The sequence below is a fragment of the Tachysurus vachellii genome, chromosome 21 (assembly GCF_030014155.1).
Source record: "Tachysurus vachellii isolate PV-2020 chromosome 21, HZAU_Pvac_v1, whole genome shotgun sequence".
In the NCBI taxonomy this organism is placed as follows: domain Eukaryota; kingdom Metazoa; phylum Chordata; class Actinopteri; order Siluriformes; family Bagridae; genus Tachysurus; species Tachysurus vachellii.
In genome coordinates this window covers 11,055,984-11,075,135 of record NC_083480.1, presented here as the reverse complement: position 1 = coordinate 11,075,135, position 19,152 = coordinate 11,055,984, and the positions used below count along the sequence as shown (strand labels likewise).

General features: G+C 37.2%; 1 protein-coding gene across 1 annotated transcript; it reads left to right on the top strand.

Annotated features, from left to right (window-relative positions):
• The first annotated feature begins 1,226 nt into the window (after positions 1 to 1,226).
• On the top strand, positions 1,227 to 18,121 carry pdk4 (pyruvate dehydrogenase kinase, isozyme 4). Its single transcript, XM_060896787.1, has 11 exons — positions 1,227 to 1,814; positions 3,331 to 3,472; positions 10,789 to 10,860; positions 11,487 to 11,671; positions 11,928 to 12,017; positions 12,427 to 12,504; positions 13,143 to 13,219; positions 13,755 to 13,853; positions 13,975 to 14,085; positions 14,399 to 14,512; positions 15,144 to 18,121. The coding sequence occupies exons 1-11, from the start codon at positions 1,697 to 1,699 to the stop codon at positions 15,315 to 15,317; spliced, it is 1,260 nt and encodes a 419-aa protein (XP_060752770.1). The 5' UTR covers positions 1,227 to 1,696; the 3' UTR covers positions 15,318 to 18,121.
• The last annotated feature ends 1,031 nt before the right edge of the window (positions 18,122 to 19,152 follow it).

The following is a 19,152-nucleotide window of genomic DNA, read 5'->3' as shown; positions in this document are numbered from 1 at the left end:
TTCATTTTGCATCACATAAATTTGAGTGAAAAAAAAAAACAGTCAACCTAAGGTGTGGCCCATGTTTTTACTTTACTGTATTATATATATAGTGAATCCTCTACAGCCCACTGAACCCATGGCCACTGTTTTACTGCCAGTAAAACATTAACCTTGACACAGGCTCATTACAGCATGTTTATGTGTTTATACAAGTCCATTTTATATGCACCATTATGATTCAGTTAGTTTGTGTATTATATCTGGTGGTAAACAGACTGTTAAAACCCTGCATGCACATGAACAAGCTCTAAAGGTAGACAGACTACTAAAATAAATGTTTTTGTCCCTTATAAATAACATTTTGTATTAACATAATGAGAAAAGAAATATGACAAACAATTTTTGTCTCAGGTTACCTTTATTATAATTGTTTCTATGAATAAAAACAGTATAGTAAAAGTATCTCAAAAAGCTGGGTGACTAAAGGTTATGCACCTCATTTCTCTTGTTGTTGTGAACTACAACACATACAGCACAACGCAATAAGTCTACCCTAACAATAAGGGATTAAATACATCAACCACATATATGGTATTTTATTCGTCTAGAGCTGTGATGATTTTAATCTGCTTCACCAAAAAGACTCCAACATGGTCTGAAACAAAACTGTTATTACTGATACAACCGATGAAGAAGGCTTATGCAATACTCATTCATTCATCAGCATCACTGACCATATAAAAGTATATATTATTTTTTAGATGAGAATAATAATCTATGTGTAATAAGAAAGCGCATAAGGAAGAGACAAGTTCAGTTCTGTGTGAATGGTGAAAAACTATCCAGGACAGTACATTGTATATGATATTTCTTTTATTCAGAAAGGCAAATATAGTAACAGGCCACAATTGAATATTGTTTTCACCACAAATGGTTCTGTAACTCATTTTGGTTTACAACAAAAGAAGCAGATTTGTAATGTTCATAAATGGCCACTAGGGGGGATTAATAACCATCAAAAACACATCACTCGAACACTTAACCTTTGTAAACATGGATACACTATGTTTCTGTTCACACATAACGACGTCAACAAAGTTTGCGAAATAGGAAATTGGAAGCGTTGGAATGGTAAAACGATAGGTGTTGTTTATGGTGTTATTTGTGTTGATTTTTGTGTAACAGCACACTCTCTGACCTTTGTTCTAATTCTGAAGTGCGCATGCGCCGTGTAGCGGTCATCATATTTTCATAGCTAGTGAAGACAAATAACATCTCAGAACAGATGAGAAGCCTCATCGTACCACGAACGGTAGGGGCAGACATGCATTTAAGTCAGGTTTTACTTAAAGAAATGTGAAGTAAGGGGACTTTAGAGAAGACCCCTTGTTCCAACAGCAATGTCATTCTGAACCCAAACGTTTGGAGAAAGCAGAAGGAGCTCCTGAGCTGTGTGGAGTTGTTGTTACTGCATGTGCTGTAAACAGCTCTCATGCTGGAGAGCAGAGTCTCAGATACTCTGCCTTCATTTCTATGGCTAAAGAACTGCTAACTTTACATAGCACCACTGATTTATTGTTTTTCACGTTATAATGGCTATCTGGTGGAGCTAATCTCGGTTTAGACCTTTTTTTTTTATCTCCAACGTGAACCTGAGAGCTTCTGATAAACAACAGCATTTTAACTCGACGTGGATTTTGACTTCGAGTTCAAAATGAAATTCGCTCAGATTTTGCTGAAGAACTCTTCGAGGTTCAACATACCGAAGCAAGTGGACAGGTTTTCGAAGTTCTCGCCATCGCCACTTTCTATGAAGCAGTTCCTAGACTTCGGTAAGTTGTGTAACAAATAGCTTTTGCCATGCAACATGAGACGCTGCAGTACGTCACGTGTCTAGAATAACACGTAATTAACAAAACGTTTAAAAATTCAATTAGTCTTTTTTTGGTTTATTTATGGTTATTTAATTATTTTTATGTATTTTTGGAGTCTTTTCTGTTTTTAAAAAGCCTCGGTTCTCTCAAGGACTTAAAGAGCAGTTGCCTAATGACTTTCTGACACCTTTGAAGGTAGCTTGTGTCTTTAAAGGAAGTTATGTTCTTTGTTCGAAGTGTGTCATGCCACAGGTCACATGACATGACATGACTTGATGTAACATGACATAACATGACATTCTGTATCATGCATTGGAACATACACTATTTGGCCAAAAGCTTGTGGAAAAATTATCATCACATGCTTTTTTTGGCCTTCTGCAAAGTTTCAAGCACATAATTGTATAAAAGGTATTTGCATGCTGTAGCATTGAGGTTGTCCTTTATTAGAACTAAGAGACCCAAACCTGCTCCAGCATGACAATGCCCCTGTGCACAAAGCAAGATCCATGAAGACAGAGTTTGTCACAACTGGTGTTCTGCAGAGATTTGACCTCAACCCCGCTGAGATCCTTCAGGATGAGATGGAACACTGACTGCACCCCAGGCCTTCTCACCCAACATCAGCACCTGATCTCACTAATGCTGTTGTGGCTGAATGAACACAAATCCCCACAGCCACATTCTAAAATATAGTGGAAAGCCTTCCCAGAAGAGTGTAATCAAATTAGATATCAATCCTGCACCTTAGGTCAGGAGTGTGATTGTTTTCAGTGCCCTGTGGTTCTGGTTACAGATTCACTCGATTCTATCTTGCATCATCACAGACATGCATGGATAACACAATGGTTCTATATGCTACTATTACTTACAGCTGGGTACCTTATTTCTGTATGTGAATTCATGGTGCACGTGTGCTGTGGAAACTGATGATGTCATTCGTCATTATCGGCATTGGACTAAATTGTGATAAAGGCTCCAAAATGTCAGCCCCTCAGTCACATCTCTACTACTTGGACATTAACCAGACTTAATATATATACACGAATGTGTATACTACTATGTATACATATGTGTACTGCTATGTGTGCCTCATTACTGAGAGTGCCACAGTGACAGCACTGTTGAACTGTAATACATTCTCCTTTTTATAGTAGCAAATAAATCACAGAGACTTGTGAATGTATGATGCTGTATAATCTTATAATGAATCATCAAATATGATGCTCTTTAGGAGACACATATAGTCACTGATATGGTAAAATTTTCTCTGATCAGAGCACATTTTATGGACGTGTAATAGCTTTGTAACAGTAACAAATGAAGCTGTTCTAACTTTGTTTACACCACCGGATTGTCTCCTGGAGAAAATACATTATATTGTGTGCTTTTTACTCTAATAAGCCATATTTTTGTGTACAGCAATGTCCAATCAATCTTCTGATTTATTTATTTATTTATTTTTTTTTCTTAGGTTCAGCCAATGCCTGTGAGAAGACCTCCTTCATATTCCTCCGTCAGGAGCTTCCAGTCAGAATGGCCAACATCATGAAGGAGATAGACATGCTGCCTGACAAGCTCATCGGGACGCCATCCGTGCAGCTGCTACACACTTGGTAAGTTCACCTACTTCTCTGGCTCTCAGGAGCCCTTTGCTATCTCTTTTCTCCTGCACGTAAATGAAATGAAATCAGCCGGAGACCTGCAGCATTTTGGACATGACTAGGTCCAGATTGCAGAAGGCTGTCCATTAATTATCTAATGTTAAGGCATTACTTTAATCTTCAGGTGCATTACATATGCCAATGTGGCCTAAATGAAATGGAGTCAATTCTGTGAGAGATTTATGTGATCAGAGATCTTTTAACAATTATGTGTGGTGGTGGTGGTGGTGTGGGATAACCTGTGGATGGCACTGTGCTTTATAAAATGTTTTTTTTTTCTGCCAGTGATATAATTTGTCATCTCTGTTTTAAGAAACAGATCTGTTTTGATCGTCAGTTCACAGCTCCACACTATAAAGAAACAGTTATACAGTAAGCCTTAACAGTTTGTAATCAGGTACCATCTCTTATAATTCAGATAAGAGCACATATAAACTCTGTACAGAGGATTTTACAGTATGAATAAATGTTGTTTTAAGTGTTTAAATAACCTAATAAAAAAAGAAGACAAGAAATTAAGGCAGCAGAACAAAAGTGCCTGATTTAATTACGAATATTTCAGCGTTGATGGTTGTGAACAACAGCATTCATAAAAGATGAGGATGAGGCTCCAGTTTAAATGACGTTTTACCTCAGGTGATGAGACAAATAATCAGTGACATCTCATTTCTCTCTGTAAAACTTAAACTTTGTTTTAATTTAGCAGTAACGTTTATCCGTAAGTAGATTAAGTTGTGGTGGAATTATTCCACTTTAATTTTAGTGGCACTGAAATAAAATCTTTACATGCTTTTCACTTTTAGGGATAACCGGATTTTAATACTAGAACTTTACTTTTTTATAAATACGCATGCAGAAGTAAAGCAGTCTGACCATATGAAGAATATTCCCAGGCCAGAACACAAATAATAATGGAAATGAGACCATTTTTGAGGAAGTGAGAATTTGCTTACATTTCTTATATTTAAAATCCCCTTGCTCTCAGGCCACATTTGCACTTGTCAATTAACCCACATAAAAAGTTAGCTGATTGCTAATGAACTGAAAGTTTGTTCAGCAATAATTTGAAGACAAGATTTTGAATGTAAGGCAAGGCAAGGTTATTTGTATAGCACATTTCATACACAGAGGTCATTCAAAGTGCTTTACATAGAAATTAGTAAACAATTTATAAGAGAGAAAAAAAATATATGTAAAAATAAGAGACATCCGATAAAATCATAATAAAAACAGAGAACAGTTAAAGAAAATAAATGTGATTTCAATAAAAACAGTTTAAAATATGTTAAAAAGAATAAAACAGGAGTAAAAGTGATTTAGATAAAAAGTGCAGTCATTGTGAAGCAGCGCAGTGCTCATTTAGTAAATGCAGAGTTAAACAGATGTGTTTTTAGTCTTGATTTAAAAGTGTCTACTGTTGAAGCACATCTGATCTCTTCTGGAAGCTGATTCCAGCTATAGGTGTTTTGAGTGAACCCTTGGTATCTCTAACTGACCTGATCCTAATGATCTGAGTAGTCTGCTTGGTTTATATTCAATTTTCATATCTGTAATGTATTTCAGTCCTAAGCCATGAAGTGATTTATAAACGAGTAACAATACTTTAAAATCTATTCTAAATATAACTGGAAGCCAGTGTAAGGACCTGAGGACTGGAGTGATGTGCTCAGATTTTTTGGTTCTGGTCAGAATTCTGGCAGCAGCGTTCTGTATGAGCTGCAGCTGTCTAATGGTCTTTTTGGGGATCCCAGTAAGGAGTCCATTGCAATAATCCACCCTGCTGGTGATGAAAGCATGGACAAGTTTCTCTAAGTCCTGTCTTGAGACAAAACATCTAATTCTGGCTATATTTCTGAGATGGTAGTAAGCTGATTTGCTTATCGCTTTCACATGGCCACTGAAATTAAGGTCAGACTCTAAAATTACACCAAGATTTCTGACTTTATTTTGTGTCTTTAGACACCTAGAGTCAAGGTGTGTGTTAATCTTGAGAGTTTCATCTTTATTTCCGAATACAATGACTTCGGTTTTGTCTTTGTTTAACTGGAGGAAGTTTTGACGCATCCAACTGTTAATTTCATCAATAGGGGATCAGGAATGATCATCCCATGAATTGATTTAAATCATTGGCTTCTGTGTGACAATAACATGACACCTTAGGACTTTATTATGCACCTCAGCACTTCAGTACAAGTTCGTACATGTCCTATTAGTCAGTAGTCAGAGAGATGCACCATGGTGGTTTAGGGTAAATATAAATTGCATAATTATTTTTAACTTAATCCAACAGAAAATCTGGCATGTATTTAACTAAAAAAAGCTTTAATTGTTCAAGGTTCTGTAGCAAAAGAGTAGGGTTGCTGAGGTTGGTCATACATTTTCATAATAAGGCAAAGTTAATGCTGACTGCTTAAAAAGTGTGTGTTTTGTGTGTGTGTGCAATCATGAAATCAGGATGTACAGGGTCAAAGAGCATGTTGTCACTGAAGAATGCCAATATTCAGCTTTTACATGTCTTTAAACTTGATAGTTTGGTGGATAAGATGGACGTCTGGTCAGAAGTTGCCCCTGCTGGACCAATGAAGAAGGGCCCTTAACCCTCAACTGAGAGAAATTTAAGAGTCTGCTTAATGTAAATGTAAACTGAGATTGTCTAAAAATGACTCCTGTTTGTGTGTAGCTTGTTTTTTTTGCGTGGCGTTGTTTGTAACTGAAAGGTCCAGGCCAGAGGGCTCATTTCACCTCATGTGGCCTCTATATTGATTACTGAGCTGCTTTAACTTTGAACCTGGGTTCACTGTAGGGTGAACATCACACTGAAGGGTCTGCTGTAGATAACGATTCAGCTGCTATGCTTTTTTGATCTGGTTTATTCTAGCGAGGTCAGATATTGGCCTGATAGTGGGCCTGTATGTACTTCGTCAGCCTTTTTTACTTAAAGTGTGAAAATTATGCATTGGGATTTTCAGGGTTCCCACGTGTCCTGGAAAACCTGGAAATCCTGGAAAATTAATGACCAATGTTCCAGTCCTGGAAAACACATGGAAAATGAGAGAAAACATAAATTGTCCTGGAAAAAATCTTGTTGTCCTTGAAAATTATTATTTTTAAATGTTCTTGATCATTTAAAGAACAGTTTACAACTGGTCGAAACAATTAACGTTAGTAACAGAAAGCGCTCTGTTCAGGGACGCTAAGTTTTGACGGGTTTTTTGTTATGCTGTATAATCTCGCTGTGACGGATGACGCTGTCTTGTGTTGGCGGTTTCAGGTGCTAGGAATGGTTTAAGTGCTCGAATGTTTTCAGCAAATGGTGACGGGTAAGCAGGTTATATTAACCTTGTTAATCTGAATATCATGTGCAAGGGGAATGCACAGCAAACTAAAGCATGCATGACGGCATTGGCCTGAGAAAGGAGAGGGTATTAATATGTGGTCTTTTTATTTTATAAATGTTGAAATTTCATTCACATGACAAATTGTCTTTAAAAGTATAGTTAAGTAATAGCCATAAAGTGTACGTTGTTTTTAAGACTTCTGGAGAGAAGAACATATTACTTTAGGCCGTGAATCTGTGATCCTTGTCTTTTTTTTTTGCTAAATTTGAAATGTCCTGGAAAATGATCTCTGAAAAAGAGTGGGAACCCTGATTTTATTAACAAGGAGTCACCACATACCTTTAGATGCTGTTTAGGAGCTAGTCTTAGGAACATACTATCATTAAACCAAAGGATAATATGTTTAGGCATGATGCAAGTCAGAAGGTTACAATTGCAGGGTTTCCTTAGTTTTCTTCCCAAATTTCACCTGTTTACAGTATGTCCCACTTCTGAATCAAATCTCACCTGTACAACAGCTACTCACTGGAGATGGATAAGGCTAACGAATACGGCTCACGATGTTGAGTCACTTCTGCATACATAAGCTTACAAATGCTGGTGAATGGCTAGTGTCTGAGTGACTGACAGGGCAGCAAACCCCTACCCAAAAAGCACAGCCAGGTTTGTTCTCTCGGGACTCGGATGGCTGTGGCATAGCGGGATTTGAACTTGTGCTCTCTTTGGACAACAGGGCAAATGCTTTTCTGTTGCACCACTTCTGAGCATTCTTACAGAAATGTAAAGAGTTTTGCCGTCCTCTCTGTTTACACATACATTTAGGACATGGTGTCAGGGAATTTTCTAACAATAAGGGCCAGCAACCGTCAAGGATTTCATCATAAGTGTGTTTAGAGTAAATAAAAAGTGTGTTTTAGTGTTTTAAAAAGGTGTTTTCTTTTAAGTGCACTAAAGAACGAGAAGAATGAGTTGAGTGTTTGTAGGATTTATATAGAATCACAATGTTACCAGCAGATGAACTGATTAAATTTTGGAATTGATTCTGGCATACAGTTAAGTATCAGTTTCTATCTTCTAAAACGTATGATATTAAAATGAACTAGATACAGATGCAGACACCCTTGTAAGCTAATAACGACTTGATTTCTTTAAAAAATGACTGCCATCAGATTTCCGCAGGCATTTGGAAGACATTGGATGAAATGTTCATCACTAGTGCTCTGTACGTTTAACCACCATGGGCACTAGTGCCCTTAGTCGCACTTCTGCTCGTCTCTGGAATTCACTCCCGGAAAACATCCGTAACACAGACTCCATCACCACATTCAAAACACGACTCAAATCCCATTTGTTCAGAAGCGCTTATCCCACATTATCTTAGGCTGCACTTAAATCTACTTTATGTTTAATGTTAGATAACTGATTTTTGTTTTAATATTGTTTTATTGTTGTTTATTGTTATTTATTTAATTATTTATTGTGTTTGAATCTGTATGGTGACCTTGAGTGACTTGAAACGCACTCAAATATTATTATTATTATTATTATTGTTATTATTATTATTGTTATACAGCCTCACAAATATTAGCCATTTTGTGCTCGAATTATGTTCCTGAATTTTTGCTTAAATTCTTTATTACATATATTTTTCAGGGGACAGGGGATGTGGTATATTTGTTTTATAAAGTGTTAAGATATTGGACTACTTAACATAAAGCAAGGCCCTTAACCCTCAATTGTGTAAAAATTTGCTAAAATGCACATTTCTCTAGATAATGGTGTCTGCCAAATGATGTAAATGTTTTCAGACTAATTGTGCATTCTGTTTTTAAGCTTATTTAGTCACCTGTCTGTGGAAATTCATCTACAATTCTTCTTCTGGTCAAAGAATGCTAAGGTGGAAATACAGAGCAGTCCATCCTGGCGCACAATACACATATATTAACACACTTATGCACTCGTTCACAGCTGGGGGAAATTTAGCATAGACATCCCAGGTACCAGCATGATTATGGGAGCTGGGGGGAAACCAGAGGAGACCTGCATGGACATGGGATGAACATGTGGAACTTTGCACAGACAGAAACTCGAGCTCGGGATTAAATCTCTACTTGTTTTTCTGAATGTTTTTTTTTTTTTTAATAAAATAGTTGTTATAAATGTGGGCCTTTTCCCATAATTCCCCTCTCTGATATGTTGCTGTTTTATACTGGCTGATAAGCACAGACATCTTCTTGTAGTCTTTCTACCATAAATTTGCAGCTGTTGGCTTTCAGTAAATGTGAGCTTAACTTTATTCAGGAATAAAAGTGAAGAAGATGAAGACATGCAAAAATGAATTGGATTTTTTTTTCTTTCCCAAAACCTTTATGTAACCCAGAATACAAGCAAACATCAATAACAAAACTGTTCTTCTTCTTGATTTCTTCAAAATCAGACACAAACGATCTGCTTTGTAGAAGTTGCTTGTTATTTCTGAGGTGTATATGAGAATGGAAGAGCTTGTGCTGAGTTACAGTACATGCTTGTGTGTTAAGTAAAATGAGTGATGCTCAGCAAAGAATAGACTTGATGGTTTAGTTGTTTAATGACTAAATCATTTTTACATTTGTCACAATCTCAGTGGCACGACACACCAACACAAACACGGTGGACATTTTCTCACAATTACATACAGTCACTACTCATTTATGTTAATATGTATATGTCATATACAGTTATGAGTTCTGCGAAGTTTATGGTTTTGTTGTGGATAAAAGATAACAGCAAGCAAGACATTTTTACAGCAAGGAAATCCTTGTGTTACGATGTTTTTAAAGACGCAGGGACAGTAAAGTTAGCTGGACCAGGATATATCTTACACAGGCAGAAACTATGAGTGGAATTAACTCTGACTATAATAAGCCATAGTGTAAGTGCTCTTCTCATCAGCCACAAAGAATTCAGCAGCAACACTGGCAAGAGAGAATATCTTTGTTTTCTACAACTTTGTAGATGTTAATTAACAATCTAAGCACAACTTATACTTAAAAATGGAAAAGACTGACTCAGTTACTGTAGATACATTTGTGTTTTAGACAAATTTCTAAATCCAGTTTTCTTAACAATTCTTTTGCACTGAAACAAGAATTGTGAATACTTCTGCATTTGTTATTTCCCATAAGCTCATGTTTTAAACCACACAAAAACTCTATGGCTCATGAACCTTAACATCTAACGTACAGCTTGGTTGCTAGAAACATTTAACCACTAAACCTGAATGATAGTTAAGCTAGGTATCAGGTCTAATGGTAATAACAAACAAAACTGGTTGAGTAATTAAACAAATTTAGGGCATATCATGACAGGACTGATTATTGGAATTGCCTTTTACTAAACGTGATCTGGTTAATAGTAGTTAACTGGCTAGATAATTATTTGGCATGGCAGGCTGATGTGGACTTGTGTCCAATTTGTATATCTATAAATCTTTGCCTTCTTTCCGAGGATGATGACAAAAATGTTTTGCATAATTCTAATAAGTCAGAAGCATTAATGCCTCACAGCTCCAGAGTTACAGTTTGTATGAAGTTTCACTAGTTCCTCTCACGTTTGAGTAGGTTTTGTCCATGTTCTCCGGTTTCCTCACACCTACCAAAAGCATGACCATAGGTGGATTTATGACCTCATTCACCTCTTAGTGTGAATGACTGTTTGTTCATGATCCTAGTGTGTATTCCTACCTCACAGCCAGTGTTAACAGACTAGGCTCCGGATACACCACCACCTTGACCAGGAGAAAGTGTTTATTACAGATGAATTAATAATTTAACGCTTTATAAATGATACATCCAGACACACACACCCTTAACTTACACACTGGTGTAGTTTACTTTGTTTGTTCTCGGGATTCAGTGTACTCTCACTAATCAGATATTGTTTTTATACCAGGTATACACAGAGTCTGATGGAGCTTGTGGACTTCCTGGAAAAAAATCCTGAAGATAAAAGTGTTTTAAAAAAGTGAGTTGTATTAATAGGACTTTTAGTCATACCTTTGCTTTGTTTGTTGTTTGGTTTGTTTTCAATCTCTGCACATAATTTGTTGATTGGTCTTAAATGTAGTGAAATGTAGTGAAAAAAAAGCTACTTTGGCCAAGTGAATGGAGAAATCACACAAATCACTCACTCAAAGTACATAGCTTTAAGTAAATAAAAGTGTATAATATCCAGCATTTGTTTTATCTTTTTGTTCATCAGTCCACATTTTCACAGTTTTACAGCTCTGTCCTTTAGCTCAGTTTGCACCTTGTGGCTCAGTTAAGCCTACTTGCATCTACAAAAACGCCAAACCCAAAATACACTACAAGTAGGTTCACCTCCTACAGCAGGGCAAGTTCAGAGTAGAATCACTTCTTACTGCAGTCGAACCACGAGTGCACATGGAACCGGATTGAGGCCTCTTTCAAACAATCTCTGCATATTTTGATCCACACTGGAGTGCGAATGCTGTGTTCTCACCTGTACAAACCAACCACACCACTGAGGAGCATGTTGAGGGTTGATGTGAAAGCACCCTGTGACACACTGTGACACTATGATTCTGATTCTGCTCTACTAGTGCTTCAACAGATATAATATTCGCTTAGGTTTACAGAGACACTGATCAACGTGAGGAACAGACACAATAATGTGGTGCCCACAATGGCACAGGGAGTTCTGGAGTACAAAGAGGCTTTTGGTGTGGATCCAGTGACCAATCAGAACGTCCAGTATTTCCTAGACCGCTTCTACACGAGTCGTATCTCCACACGTATGCTTATGAACCAGCATAGTGAGTATTTCAGATGAGCTTCACAGCTCCACACTGTGCACTTCATTTACAACATTGTCGCTCTAACACTGAGCTTTTAGTTAGTATTTTTATAATAATGACAATTTTTTTGCATGTAGATTTCTGCTTATGGATTTTCTGAGACACACATAACCTACTTCTGTACAGTCCTTTGCTCTGTACTGGTTTACATAGAATATATAAATATTAAAGGGCCTCTTCAACAAGCCTCATCATCATCTTTGTGTACTTACAGCACTGATCTTCAGCGGGAGCACAAACCCAGCTCACCCGAAACATATCGGCAGCATCGACCCCAACTGTGATGTAGTGGAGGTGGTTAAAGGTACTGAGTTATAATCTGATGTATAATGACTTAACATGAGTTCCACATTCACATGAAAGCATTTCACAGAGAGGTTATTGACCCATAACATCTAAATGCGGAAGTGTCTGTTAACAAGTTAGTTATTTAGTTTTCTTATAAGATCTTGTACATAGAGCAGAAAAATCTTATGCAAAAACCATTATATATATTTTGCATAATGCATAAAAGTTTGCATTATCTGAGATTGTTTGTTCTACACTGGTAATGTTTTTCCAGCCACCGTTTGTCTATTTCGAACTCGTGATGAAGAAAGGAAAAGAAATGAAGAACTGCTGCAGATTAAATTTCATCATCTTCAGTTTCTTCTTAGGATTTGCAAATGTTTGCAGTTTAAATGTGAAAGACATTTATTCCTCTGTCCCTGCAGATGCGTATGAGAGCTCCAGGATGCTTTGTGATCAGTATTACCTTATGTCTCCAGAAGTGGAGATCAAACAAGTGAATGGTGAGTAAGACTTATCTGTCCATCCAAACTTTCCATTCCGTCTTTCTTTCTGTGACCTTTGCGTGATGAGAACTCACAGGTTGCAAGCATTAAATATTAATATTACCTTGTTTAGTTTCTCTTTGAAAAGAAACAGAACTGCACTGACAGTGAGTCTGTACTTACTCCACATTTTCACTTTACAACACGTTGCCGGCTTTACGATGTTTTCGAGCTGAGATCTGTTTCGTGCTGCTTCTGTATTTTATTTCTTCTAATACAAGCCATAATCTTTTACTCACTGCCATGCAGCCTGATAAGAAGAGTCATAACAACCTTTGTTCTGTGTGTATTGAGAAATAAAATCAGTCTACCTTTAGTAAAGTTCAGCCCTCATGCTGTGCTTCTGCAGAATAAACAGTATGAGTGTTTAAGTGAAGGCTGAGTCCCAAAGGGCACAATGTTCTGTAGTCAGCACTCCTGATAATAGCTTACAAATTAGACACCATGCATATGATAAGACGAAGTGCAGAGGTGCACACACCTTTCATTTAGTGTACAACTTAAAATAAACTTGATTACAGACAAGTGTTTACAAAGCTTTTATACTGTTTGTTGTTTTCTAACACTGTTTTCTACCTGGTTTTATTGTGTTGCAGCTAAAGACACCAATGAGCCTGTTAATATTGTCTATGTACCATCACATCTTTATCACATGCTGTTCGAACTCTTTAAGGTGTAGTATATATAAGATAATATATGTGTTTATTTTATTTTTAATATTTTAGTTATTTATTTTAATATTTGCACCCAAAAAGACAAAAATCAGTCAGTTGTTTAGTTTTTTTTAGTAGCAGTCACATTAGTTGAACCCTGAAGTATTGCCAGTGTACTTACTGTGATTGTTAGCATGTTAGCATCTCATTTCTCTTACTCACTCATTCAGTCATTCAAAAGCAAAACAGGAAATATTTAAATACTATTTGAGTATTAGCAGAATTACCAACAAGAAAACCCTAGTAGGCAGAGAGTAAAAAAAAACAACATACTCTGTCTAAATAAATTATATTGTAATTTTATTCTCCTTCGGTCTGACCACTGTTTTAGCTTTTTTTATGTTTTTAGGTGTCTTATGTACAGTATATTAGAAATAGCCTTGCTGCTAAACCTACTATTACTCACATTGTTATAATAAGAGAGTTTAAAGTCGATAAGTGAACTCCGTTGTTTACTTTTAACACTATTAAATTCTTTCATATCTGCTTTAACAGAATGCAATGAGAGCGACTGTAGAAACCCACGAGAACTGCATGCATCTTCCACCAATTAAAGTTCGAGTTTCTCTTGGAGATGAAGACCTGACAATAAAGGTAAACATCCTTATCACTGTTCTGCTTGCTGTGATTGAGCTTAAGGAAATTGTACCTTGCTGTAAGTATCTGTGTAATTTAAAGGCATGCTGTGATACAAACCTGATTGTTATCATTATAGATGTCAGACAGAGGAGGAGGCGTGCCCTTGAGGAAGATTGAACGTCTTTTTAGTTATATGTATTCTACGGCACCAAGCCCTGTGACTCACAACGCTCGCAACGCACCGCTGGTGAGATGCAGCTGCTTTGTTTCATTGCACATGAATGTTAGAGAATTCGTAAAGTTGAGTATATAAAGTTTGTAGAAGGAAAAATTTCACCAGAGAAATCACAAACCGTTGTCATGTTCATTCTCCTGACCAGGTTGTAACAGTGATGATTAACGCTACACATATCAAGTAGAAATCCACCAGATACACTGTTTTCTTAAACTTGTTCAAAGTGTAAACTGTGTTAATATACGATGGCTAAGTTGTAATTTATTGAAGTTACACTCAGCTCAGTCAGTCAATTACACCGGGGTTAATGTCCGGGTGTGTGCAGGCTGGCTTCGGTTACGGCCTTCCCATCTCACGACTCTACGCCAGGTACTTTCAGGGAGACCTCCAGCTCTACTCCATGGAGGGATACGGCACATCAGCCGTCATTTACTTGAAGGTACGTTGTAATTACATAAATAGCATTTGACCTATGAAAGTAGACTGAAAATGCTACTGTGCTAATGTAGTCTGTGTACATTATGGGGAGTGTGTGTGCGTCAGTGTGTGTGCGTCAGTGTGTGTGCGTCAGTGTGTGTGCGTCAGTGAGTGTGTTGGGCCCTGACCTCGAGTAAACTTTTTGTTTCTGATGTTTCTGGGAACTGCAGTCATGTTTTCAACATCTGTATACAAGGTTGTTGTAAAAAAAGAGAGCACATGGATGAATAGAGCAAACAAACGTTTTTTTCAATAGACAGAGAGCAAAGGTCAAAGATATTGCCTGGAAATTGCTGCTTTGTGTTTTTACATTGAAAATGCAGTCCAGATAATAGACAGACAGAGTGCATTTTGCTTAGAAATTGTTGCAGGAAGAAAACCTGAAAGCTCCTTTTATTTTCAGTTGATGACAAGGAGAAAAAGTTTTGATCCGCATATAAGAACGAGGTCACAAGAATCCGGATAAAAATAGTTTGCAGTGTTGCGAGTTTTATGGAGGGTGAAGCACCTGCGTGATGATGACCATCATGATGATAATCTTGATTTTGTTTTCTGCCACTCTTTCTCTCTGTTCTACTCTACATGGTTCCCAGGCTTTATCGTCTGAATCTGTGGAGCGACTGCCAGTTTTCAACAAGTCAGCCTTAAGACATTACCAGACGAGCATCGAGGCAGATGACTGGAGCATCCCCAGCAGTGAACCCAAAAAACTGGGAAAGTATGATTACAGTGAGCCAGACCTGAGAACTAAGAGCAGGGTGAAGTGATGGACTAGAATATGATGAAGCCTTAGGGACTAGTGAAATTGCCTTAGGCTGTCAATTTTCATTTCATGCTGGCTTCACATTACAGTGTGCAATGGGCATTTATATTAAACCTCACCTTATGCCTTACTTTATTCATGTAGTTTCAGTATATAAGCTAATTTCTTATTTCAATTAAGTGTAAAGAAAAAAAATCAAAGCTGCATAAAGAATTTATTTAAAATGTTTTTCCTGCTTTTTAATGTGGGATATATTTTCATATAGGACAATAGTCAGAATTATCCAGTTGTCCAAGTGTTTTAGGTGGGTCCAAGTTTATGCTGTCTCTCTGTCCAACTCCCTCAAATGAGCCAACAGGAAGATAAATAACATAACCATGAAGCAGAAAGGTTTAGCATCGAACGTCCGCATGCAGACATGCAGCTAATAGGAACTAATGAAAAATCTGGCAAAGAATAAGTAAGAGCCACTAGAGCTCCAGATAATCCTAATCAGGAGGGTTGGCATGTATGCAAGCAGAAAACAGTAAAAATAAATAAACAAATAATGCAACCACTGCAGACTATAAGGAAAAACTATAAGGAAGGCTAGATTGTGAATAAAATGGTACACATGCTTTTAGACTTCATTTATTATTCTGTTATGGCCATGTTCACATTACAAGGTTAAAGTGGATAAATCTTATTGGCAGAACCTTTTTTTGGGATATTCTTTTAAACTGGAAAAAATTCTACAATATAAACAGCAAACCTGCACCGGAAATCCGACCTTTACCAAGACACACTTGGTACTGATTGATCACCTGAACCTGGATGTCATGTAGGTTCCCACAACACATTCTCAACAGTCTACAGCTCTCACTTAGCTCTAATCCTGGCAGACACAACAATGGCACACATCACCTCTCCATGTATTGCTAGATTTTAAATGTAATAAACACGTTAAGAGGATTTTCCCGGAATTATATCAGCACACACAGCAATGAGAAATCATGCTTGTTTGTGTTTACTTATAAAAATGTTGCAACATTAAACAAGGAGGATGTTGCCCAAGTTCTTGACTTTCCCCAGTTGAATGACCTTTCAATTGCATTTTTCCATATCTGATGTCAGATTTCTTTTTACTTCCAAGGGCGATGGTCTGTAGAATAATTTGTTAGCTAGTTCGAATCCCAGGTCCACCAAGCTGCTGACTGCAGATGCTGGGCCCCTGAGCAAGGCCCTTGACCCCAAATGTTGTAAATGTAGATCAGTAATAGGTACATTTTTGCTACACATCCATACGACCCTAACTGTCTTTTACATCACACTTTACTGCACATATAACAAATGTTTTTTTTTTTGTTGTTTTTTTTAAATCACGAACATTTGAAGATCCAGCTTTTTGCAAACCTCCAGAGCAAATTATTTTTGCACGGAAGGCTTGTGTTGCTAAGGTTATTTATTTAATCCCTACGACACTGGCATATTGTCTCATGAATATGCATTTTTCCATCAAATACCATGGTCGTGCACATGACCTTTATATTGAATGTGTCTAGTTTCGGTTGGCCGAAGTCTGTTCAAAGCTAATGACAGAAATGCATCACTTAGAAACATGAATGTAAACTGCCAAGGCAGAGAGATCAGATCTGAGCTGATCTGATAATTGTTATTGAGCAATAAAGCTTGTAATGTGAACGTAGCCTTGCTGTGAATGTAATTTATGTTAACGTGAGCGGCGTACAGTGTCGTGTGTGAAGCCGTGACGATGACTGATGTATACAATGTAAAAAAACAAGTCATCAGAATAACAGTATATGGACACAGTGTTAGTTTTGACCCACACGCTGAAATAAGAAAATAATTTTGTTATTGTTTTAATAGTGAATAAATGAGCAGTGTTAAACAGAGTAAAAACGTGCAGTATAGGGGCCTGGAATAATATGATGAGAATTTCTAATGCTGCTGTTTGCAGTGAAAACGTGCAACAACATACAGTGTGTGTTTAAAAGTAGCGGCTGATACATCGCAATGTATAGACACTGTGGCCAAATTCTGTTAATATCTTAACATTTCAATTCACTGAGTGTTGAAAACTGATTCCTTTCTTTAATCTGAAGAGAACGTGTCCTGTCCTTTTTACTAAATGTGTGAATTTTAACACTGTAACACTGAAGTAACGATATCGTATTCTAATTAGTTTGGATTTTAATCAGTAATAACTTTGTTTTAATTGCATGATCTCAGGATAAAGAGAAGTATGCCTGCCATACGTTTTACTATTTCTGAATTCCAGGAGTGAAGTGTGTGTGTATCCTATACAGGTGTATACCATATACTGTAGAAAACTTTGGGGTAGCCATTTCAAGGCTACTGCAGACATGATAGTTTGGGTTTTATTATTTTTTTTTTTTTTCTTTTTTTTTTTCTTCAGAGCCAGTTCAAATGCTGTAATCACTTGCTCATGTTGGCAGAAAGCATTTTGTTTTCCACATTGTATTCGTATGCCACTGCTCAACTGATTTGTCATTCTACATGTTTTCTTTTGTACAGAGTCGATGCTATCAGCATCAAATGTTGATTTTCTTTTTGCACATTACAGTGTGTCATTACTTTTACCTCACCAGCTCTATTTATAGTCATGTGAACGTGACATGGGGCAGGAAACCTAACTGTCATAGCGAATCATCTGTACAATTTCTTCCTGTTGTGTAAACCACTCAACCACTTTTTTTTTTGCACATTCAGTGCTTTTTGACTTCGTTGAAGTTAAGTAGCATTCTTTCACCAAATCTATTACATCGTACAATAAAAGACGTGAATACAGTTGTGATCTCTTATTTGTGTGTTAAAAGGATTAGCTGAAGGAGGTGAATTCAGTTGCAGAAATGTTTGATGACGTAATAGTCAGTTTAACTTGCTGCAGCTTCTGCTTCACACTATACTATATTTCTGTACAGCTGATGAAAAACACGACTCGCTGGAAGTTTCCGGTGAAGTCTAGTTTAGGACGAACACAAATAAAATGCACCGCATGTAAATAAATCAGCATTAGTATGCGAGAGCACACACAGCATGGGAGATGTGTATGATTAAATGTGCAATACAAAAATCTCAGCAACACTTCAGCACTCATACCAACACGACTCACACGACCGTTTCAGTGTCATCGCTGTGCTGAGAATGATCTGAAACTCAAACAGTCTTATAGGGTCTCTTTTAGATGTACTAATTATTTTTACTAAGTATGGGGGATAATACTGAGATCATATGACACTTGACAGTTGACATCACATAACAGTCGATTATGTGACATCTCATGGCAACTGGTGGCACCAGAACTTTCTTTTCACAGCAATGGGGTGAACACTTATGCAATCACAACGCTTTCTTTTGTTTAGTTGTAAATAATTTTGCAAACTACTGTATACTGACTTTCCTTCACTTCCAATTTTGTGTTATTTTATGTACTTTCATGACCTAATTCAAAATTCTGCAGATTTCCAGGTTGTAACACTACAAAATGTGGAATTTTCCAGGGGTTCAATACTTAAGCAAATCACTGCAGATTTTCTGAAGTGTTTGCTATAGAACATTTTGCTGTGTCATCCTTCCACATATTCTTCTCCTCCATGCCTGGTTAAAAAACAGAGCTGGATTTCTGGCATGGAGCCTGGAGTTCAGCCTCATGTCTAGAACACTGTGTACTCTCTTTCCTTTGGTTCTCCTGAGGACCCTGTCGTGAACACTTGTGGCTGCATGACATTTAGGAAATGCACTGCTGCACCCCTCTGTTTCTGGACTCACTCCCTGACCTTTCACTTAGTAACACCAAGCTGCCACTTTCAAAGTTGCAG

Bases quoted from the DNA above. Each gene is read 5' to 3' on its own strand.
- pdk4 (XM_060896787.1), top strand. From the start codon at position 1,697: ATGAAATTCGCTCAGATTTTGCTGAAGAACTCTTCGAGGTTCAACATA. The intron at 3,473-10,788 runs GTAAGTTCACCT...TTTTTATACCAG, and splicing joins GTGCAGCTGCTACACACTTG to GTATACACAGAGTCTGATGG. The intron at 11,672-11,927 runs GTGAGTATTTCA...GTGTACTTACAG, and splicing joins TATGCTTATGAACCAGCATA to CACTGATCTTCAGCGGGAGC.